Consider the following 8,544-nt stretch of genomic DNA (forward strand, 5'->3'; position numbering starts at 1 on the left):
CTTAAAAAGGAGGGGCCCATCCCACCCATTTGTTCTGTGTAATCAAATGTTATCCAAAAGAAATTGATTATATCAGTTTCAGGTTATCTTTTATCTACTGAATTTAATTTATTTGTAGGGTGTCACCCAAGAAAGACTGTGCTAGCTGTTACACCACAGAGATAAGGTGCCATATCTCAATGGCCTGTCCACACCTAACTTTTTGAGGCCCATGTATATAAAGTGAAGAACTGAACTCTGACTAGTCCCACATCTCTACCAGCAACAAAATGAAGCTGATTGTGAGTATATGTATTTTTAATTTTCTTTTCAAAATCCCTTCGACATTTGGACTGTAGCCATTTTTACAAGTTTTCAAGCAAAGGCAAATTTTAACACTTTTTGTTTAAATCCAGAAATGACTTTAAAAACTCTCAGTGCTTAACTCAAGGGAGAGTATTTTTAGACTCACAATTTGGCTTTTTAGGTTAGTTTTCTCCTCAACTCCTGCCTGGCTTATCATTGATAGCGGTTGCTTGGACCAACCTGTGAAGAGGCATTACTTTAAACAGTCACACAGAGATTAAAACCTCTGCAATTGAATTAAGGCAATGCCTTAACCATTAAATTGCAGTAATGTGTGGTGATTGAATACGCTCTTAAAATATTCAGTCTTGCAGGTCACAGTAACCAAATACTAAGAGAGAAACTGAAGTTTATTTATTTATTCCAGGTTCAAAGTGAAACCCTTGGGTTTCTCAGCCAAAAAGCACCCAATGTATCCACTAAAACGTTTGTTCAAAAATAATCTGATCACTATAGATAAGATTAAATAAATAAACATTATTAAATAGATTCCCAGAACTCTGCCATACCCCATAGAAATCAATTCTGTGTCAGGGTGTATGTCTACACAAATAACTTTTTGTCAAGGTTAGATTTCCAAGCTTTTCACCTTGCCAAGAGCTTTCTTAAAAAGGAAGTGGGGGGAGATTTCATTGAATTCCAGATCTGAGAAATTCAGGGTATGATGGGGTTACACCAGCTGATACAGATTCTATGACATAGGCCAACACATGACTTTGCTGGCCCTTCATATTCACGCCCTCTAAAAGCATAATATGATTCTCCACTGAGCAAGCTTTAGGCGTCTTAGTTGATAGTTCCATGGGAATGTCAACTCAATGCATGGCAGCTGTGAAAAAGGCAAACTCTATGCTGGGGATCATTAGAAAAGGAATTGATAATAAAACTGCAAAGATTGTCATGCCCTTATATAAAGCAGTGGTGCGACCGCACTTGGAGTACTGTAGGTCCAGTCTCTTGGTCACCGCATCTCAAAAAAAAGGGGATATTATTGAGGAGATAGAAAAAGTCGCAGAGAAGGGCAACAAAGGATTGATTGAGGGACTGGAGCACCTTCCCTATGAGAGGAGAGGCTGCAGCGTTTGGGACTCTTTAGTTTGGAGAGGAGGTGGCTGGAGGGATATGATTGAAGCTCTACTGTAAATTATGCATGGGGTAGAAAATGCTGACAGAGAGAGAAATTTTTTCTCTCTTTCTCACAATACTAGAACCAGGGGGCATTCATTGAAAATGCTGGGGGGAAGAATTAGGACTAATAAAAGGAAACACTTCTTCACGCAACGTGTGATTGGTGTTTGGAATATGCTGCCACAGGAGGTGGTGATGGCCACTAACCTGGATAGCTTTAAAAGGGATTTGGACAGATTTATGGAGGAGAAGTCGATTTATGGCTACCAATCTTGATCCTCTTTGATCTGAGATTGCAAATGCCTTAACAGACCAGGTGATCGGGAGCAACAGCCGCAGAAGGCCATTGCGTTCACATCCTACATGTGAGCTCCCAAAGGCACCTGGTGGGCCACTGCGAGTAGCAGAGAGCTGGACTAGATGGACTTTGGTCTGACCCAGCTGGCTTGTTCTTATGTTCTTATGTTCTAAGCTCAGCTAGACTATATTCTCAACAGGATTTTTTCTGAGCATCAAATTAAGAAGAAGAGTTGGATTTATATCTCCCCTTTCTCTCCTGTAAGGAGTCTCAAAGGGGCTTACAAACTCATTTCCCTTCCCCCCTCACAACAAACACCCTGTGAGGTAGGTGGAGTTGAGAGAGCTCAGAAGAACTGTGACTAGCCCAAGGTCACCCAGCTGGTGTGTGTTGGAGTGCACAGGCTAATCTGAATTTCCCAGATAAGCCTCCACAGCTCAAGCGGCAGAGCAGGGAATCAAACTCAGTTCCTCCAGATTAGAGTACACCTGCTCTTAACCACTACGCGTGTGCCCCTACTTAAAGAGACAGAGAATCTTTCTCCAGGCAGTTGGCATCCCTACCGCTAGATCCAGTGGTGGGATTCACCAGGTTTGCACCCCTTCGGCAGAACCGGTTGTTAAAATGGTGCTTATATAAAACCAGTTGTTAAATTATTTGAATCCTACCACCGGAACCGGTTGTTAAATTATTTGAATCCCACCACTGATTAGATCATATTGCTTTTTGCCTTTTTTTACTGCCATTCAATAGGATGTTTGCTTCCTCTGGAGTTAAAATACATGTTAGAAGACATTACACAGAAAAATAAGCATGATGGTGGGCTAGAAAGCCATGGGATTATCAAAGAGATTTTGAATAATTTGAAATTTGACTTCCAAAAATCTATTTGTTTTAGACAGAATCTCAATTCATGGCCCACATGTACATGCAGACATGCATTGCAGGTTGAATGCAAAGAAGCCAGTGTGAACCTGAAACAGATAGTCTATTATAGATATACCCAGCAGAGAGAGGCAACTGGCAATAGCGCCTTGGAACGTGTACAACAAGTGCTCACATTGTGAAACAGATTTGTCCATGGATATTCTTGAGCCAGAATTGATCAACCTATTTTTAACCTTGAGCATCAGCAAATATCTGCATATAAACATATACACTGTTGTATTTTCAGTGGCGCAGTGGCTAAGAGCAGGTGCACTCTGATCTGGAGGAACCGGGTTTGATTCCCAGCTCTGCCGCTTGAGTTGAGGAGGCTTATCTGGGGAATTCAGATTAGCCTCTGCACTCCCACACACGCCAGCTGGGTGACCTTGGGCTAGTCACAGCTTTTCGGAGCTCTCTCAGCCCCACCCACCTCACAGGGTGTTTATTGTGAGGGGGGAAGGGCAAGGAGATTGTAAGCCCCTTTGAGTCTCCTGCAGGAGAGAAAGGGGGGATATAAATCCAAACTACTTCTCCTCCTCCTCCTCCTCCTCCTCCTCCTCCTCCTCTTCTTCTTCCTCTTCCTCTTCCTCTTCCTCTTTCTCTTCTTCTTCTTCTTCAAATCTGCAATGCAATTTGAAGCTACATGCAGAGTTGAACATTTGAGCCGTTTGGAGAATCCCCACCCGCTGTTCCCCCAGCCCCAAATAATTTGTTGTAGAGTATCTGCTGGAGTCTACTCATCTCCATAAAATATTGAGAATAACCTTCTTCAAGCAAGACCACTTATTTAATGCTGCTATTCTTCTGAAATCCATTTCAGATTCTGAGCGTTGCTCTTCTGGGAGTTTTCCTGGCCCCTGCCTTGGCCAATAATGTGAGTATTTGTTTTATTTATTATTTAGATTTATTCCCCACCCTTTATGACAACATACTGTGACAATTCATACTTACTGCAAGCATTTCATTTCATGTTATTTTGTAGAAGTCTAATAGCAGAGGTATCCCTGCAATACAGTCCTAAGCAGAGTTAGTTTATATTCTAATAGTCAAGTGTGGCTCATCCTGCAGATATCTAAGTCCACAGGGCTACATTACAGCTACATTGATTGCAAATAGATGGTTTTGCAAAATTGTGAGACCACCCCTCCCCCGATTTGCAGAAGAATCTGAAAACTTAAAAAAGGTATACTTTAAATACCATACCCACAATAAAACAGTGTCATTTGCGCATGCACAGACAATGAATTTACCTTTGTTCTGGAGACCCAGCAGTGTCTGGGAGTCACAGTAGGAGTGGTGTCCCAAGTGGAGCGGCTCCAGAGTCCAGGAGCCATTCTAGGCCTCAGTGTGGTGGTGGCAACGTTCAGAAGTCTCTCTGAGCCCAGAGACTACTGTGAAAGCTGGAAGCCACACTGGGCTCAGCAACAAGGGGAAGGTCCCCACTTTTACCATTCTAATTCCATTGAAATCAATAGGCTCAGAAGGATGTAACTATGTTTAGAACTGCATTGCATGACTACTCTATTTAAATTTTAAACAAACTCTCTTGGAAGATCTAGAACACTGAATAACTGGTTTTCTTCTTTTTGTCTCTTATATTTTCCATTCAAGGATATCAATGTAGAGAATGAGGATAATAGAGGGGGAAACTCCCATCAGTCCGTGAGCATCGATAATCAAAAGCAGGTGGTGAACGTTGACAATAACAATGGATGGCACTCATGGAACTCCATTTGGGATTATGCCAGTGTAAGGCACCTGTGTGCACTTTTAATCTCTTTGTTTCAAATATGGTCACATCAGTATTGTTTCAAATAGGAACCAAATGTATTGATAGCTTCTCATATGCAATTATAAATTAAAGCTGCTATCCCCAGCACACTAATGAGGAAGCCCATTCCTCTGGAGGTAGCTAGACTATCTTCTGTGCAAACCTGCTTGCTTGCGTATTAAATGTATAGACAATGACCACAACTCAGTCATAATACTGCATTATAATAATATCTAGTGTTTGTGTAGAGCTCAAAATTTGCATTGTCTCAGTGATCCTTACAAGAACCAGGCAAAGTAGACAAACATTATTGTTTCCTGTAGGACACTGAGAAAAGACTACCTTGCCAAAAGGCTGCCTCAGAAGTTCATGGCTGAGGTGAAATTTGCTTGTACTCCTAGTTGCTATACTACAAAATTTCTCAATTTCTTCAGTGAAATAATCTTTCTTCAGGGATCAGCAGATTTCCATATGGGTCAAAGCGGCGTAATCTAGTCCTGAGAGAATTTTTTTGCCCTGGCTTGCTGGTGTGGGGTAGAATTTGTGGTAGAATTTGTGGGGTTGTATGCCAAAGGGCACAGGTTTCTCAAGTACCCCCAGTGAAGTGGTTTTCAAGTTACAGAGCTGGGAACAACCTCACTTTATCCTGGTCCCTGGAGAACCAGCCAATCTGAATATTCACCACTACTGGGCAAGCTGGACCATTTACCTGTTGGGCCACTGCGAGTAGCAGAGAGCTGGACTAGATGGACTCTGGTCTGATCCAGGGGGCTTGTTCTTATGTTCTTATGTTCTTATGTCTCATTGAATTCAAAGTGCTGCTATGTTCACTAAGGTAGCCAAGGAAAATAACAAAGGATACAGAAAATGAATCATTTCTTTTCTGAGATCTTGAGCCATTTGTAACATGTGGCTGATTACTATATTGTTTGCTACACAGGGCTACACAGCTATCCGGATATTTTCTAAGAAATCCTGCATTATTGCACCTCTGAATAAGCAAATAATACCAGATGTGACTGTCCTTCCACAAGCCATCAAGGAAAAGCAGGTATGGCAAAGCAGATACTTGATGCCTGTATGGCCGAAGCTTCTGTGGAGACATTTGTTGTGTTTAAACAAGGTCAAGTGAAACATTCAGTATGGTAGGTTCAGAAAAGTAAAAAAGAACGTACAAAGCAGTGTTGAGCAGTGGAATTCACTGCAGCATGGTTTAATACTGATGTCTACCAGCTTGCTAACTTATAAAAAAAGAATAGACAAATTCCCATCTTTCTCAGATGGCTATTAATCATGATTCCTCATGAAACCTCCATATAGAGATGCAGAATATCTCTCCAGTTACAAGATCCTCATTTTCATATTCCTCTTGATTTTGAATTCTGTGGATGAGCAAGCTGGTAAATGTTGTAGACTTAATGACAAAGATGAACCAAGGAAACCCTCACCTTGGACATGCCACATGTCTTTGTCCACGCGCACAAATTTACAGTATGCTGTACAGTCTTGGCCTTCCTCATCCTCACAAGTTACTTTACAGGTTGAGAGGTCCAAGTATCTTCCACACTAGGATTCAATTTGGTGGTTTCACTGTACCAGCTGTCATTAAAGAGCATCGGCAGTGGGGTTTCCACATGGCATGTTTTCCCAGTTTCTCTGCCTCAGGTCCCCAAAGTGGTCACCCCTGCTCATCTGGGGCACCAGGGCTTTTGTCCTTTAAAAAAATTGCTGTGTTGATATACCATTGTGACTACTGGTATATCAGCTTCTCTGAATTCCCATCTTTCATCAAAAAGAGTAGGTCTCTATCCTCTTCCCTTGCAAAGATATGCCTTTTTTCCTTAAGTGTATCCAAGGGAAGAGGCTAGAAAGTTACTTTTATTAATGAAAGTTGAAGATTTAAAAAAACCACTACACTTATTGTTACGATGGTATAAATGTAATCCAATGCTGATTAGAAATTTTAAAAATGCCCTGATGGGATGAAGGCTGCTGTGGGCACAAGTTCAGGGGAAATGGCTGCCATATTAACTTTAACATCTGAATTTTCCCACCCACACAGTAGCTGTTCGAGCTATACTGTGATATTATCCATAACTTTGGAACAAATCAGGTTTGAGAAAGCCAAGAGATACTCAATGTAAGTAACTCATGCAGAAATGGTCCAGACTACAGCAAAGACAACAACAAAAATTATGGAACGCTGTCTGGTTCCATAATTTCATCTACTGCCCACATCAATTCCAATCTTTAAATGCAATGCTGTTGTTCTTTTTCCATTTGTTTAGAAGACAGGTGCTCAAGGACCTCCATCCAAGCAACTGACTTACACAATCTCCCATAATAAAATCACTGACCTGAGCACATATGGGAAGAATATTGAAAACCTGTGCAGAGGGATCCCCACCTACCTTGCCCATGAAGTTAAAGGTGAGCAGAACTTTTGCGCAACTCTCACAAACCTGCATGGTTTTGCAGAATGCAAACAAGAGTTTTGCTTCATTAAGCACGTGTGTTGTTCCCCTGCTGCTCACTTTATGCTTGCAATTGTGTAATTCATGAGGAATAGGTCCTGCAAGGCAAGAAATGCAATTTGTTATCTATTTCATTTGTTGGGATTCTACCTTGCTCTTTAGCCTTGAAAAGTGATAAGGCTTAATCAGGTCAGATCAGCAAATGACCTATGGATGAATCTATCAGAACAAACAGCTCTATCCCGCAAGATCAGAGAAGCTTGCAACAGTTCTTCCAAATGCTTTTGTTTCTCCAAAGGGATGAGAGTCTAAATCATAGGTGTCAAACTCAGGCCCGCCAGGTGTTCATGGACTACGATTCCCATCAGCTCATGCCAGCAGGGCCAATTGGCCATGCTAGCAGGGGCTGCTGGGAATTGTAGCCCATGAACATCTGGAGGGTCTGAGTTTGACACCTATGGTCCAAATAGTTTGTGGGCTGAGCTTGGTGAGGAGTAGAACTCAATCCTATGAGTGATGGAGCAGATGCCCAGCAGATAGAGGCCTCTTTCATTCCTGGTCTTGTCTTTATGAAAGCTAAAACCTAGGGTTTTTCCCTCAGACAAAACTAGCAGTTTCTCTTGATTCCCCCTTTTCATTGCAGATCTCCCTTAAATCAGAATTGTCCTTCTTCCAGGAACAGTATTTAATGGGGATCAGTGAGCTGCAGAGGAAGGGGTGAGGGATGGTTCTAGATGGTTCTAGATGGTTCTAGGGATGGTGGCACACGATGGGAATGTGCTCAAGAGACCAGTTATCAGATTTTGTAGCAACTAAGTTTTTACAACAAGCATTAGAGTGATGCAGAGTGTATCTACATCCTCAGGAATGCATTGAACATGTGGGGAGGGGAGTCGGAATGGAATTTCCCATGACCCTGCTGAGATTATCTCAGCCAGGTAGCTGTCAGTCGCTCCTGGCAACCTGAGGGAACACCCATCAGGACAACCAGAGCCATTCAGAACAGCCTCATCAAAGCCAGTGAGGGAGTCACCATAGTTAATCTGGTATAAAATCATCTTTCATTGTTTAGTGTACATATACCTCTAAGCCACAGGACAATAAAAATGACATTGTCTTGCTTCTTTCTGAGTGTCTGTCTGACAATGCCACTTCTTCCTTTTCAGCACCAAGCTTTGTCTTTTACTCTGGATCCTGTTTCAGAGCTAACGTCCTTTGGATCCTTGGAATCAGCCTTTGTGGCCAAACATATGACTACTGATGAGCCTGGCAAGGGTCTTATTTGGGAACTTGCTCAAAGTCCAATTGCTCTTCGATGAAAATCTCTTCTGGATGTTATTCCTCTTTCGTTCCTTTTATGCTTGAAGCATAGAAAAATGTCAAGTGTATACAGGTTGACTGCCTATTAAATGTGCCTGGAATGATCAAGTCTGTGGTAATTCTTGGCTTTGCACTTTTGTAACCTGCCTGTTCTTAAACTAGAGTAAAAGACTTCATCAGCAGGAGAGCTTTTGCTGGGGGATGCTGACCACAGCATGCTGACAGAAAATGGCACCTGGGGCAAGAACTGAAATTGTCCCCCCCCCCCCCACTCCCAAGCA

The 8,544-nt window shown here is 42.1% G+C and overlaps 1 protein-coding gene across 1 annotated transcript; it reads left to right on the plus strand.

The window, feature by feature from the left end:
• Window positions 1-258: 258 nt before the first annotated feature.
• GKN1 (gastrokine 1) lies at window positions 259-8,344 on the plus strand. The gene is made up of 6 exons (XM_048513319.1): window positions 259-281; window positions 3,519-3,572; window positions 4,310-4,447; window positions 5,410-5,520; window positions 6,758-6,899; window positions 8,110-8,344. Exons 1-6 carry the CDS (start codon window positions 270-272, stop codon window positions 8,202-8,204), a joined length of 552 nt encoding a protein of 183 aa, XP_048369276.1. The 5' UTR covers window positions 259-269; the 3' UTR covers window positions 8,205-8,344.
• The last annotated feature ends 200 nt before the right edge of the window (window positions 8,345-8,544 follow it).

Source organism: Sphaerodactylus townsendi, linkage group LG12 (genome assembly GCF_021028975.2).
Source record: "Sphaerodactylus townsendi isolate TG3544 linkage group LG12, MPM_Stown_v2.3, whole genome shotgun sequence".
NCBI lineage: Eukaryota > Metazoa > Chordata > Lepidosauria > Squamata > Sphaerodactylidae > Sphaerodactylus > Sphaerodactylus townsendi.

Excerpts from the sequence above, each read along its gene's own strand:
- GKN1 (XM_048513319.1), top strand. Across the intron at positions 5,521-6,757 it reads AAGCCATCAAGGAAAAGCAG|AAGACAGGTGCTCAAGGACC; the intron begins GTATGGCAAAGC and ends CCATTTGTTTAG. Across the intron at positions 6,900-8,109 it reads CCTTGCCCATGAAGTTAAAG|CACCAAGCTTTGTCTTTTAC; the intron begins GTGAGCAGAACT and ends CTTCCTTTTCAG.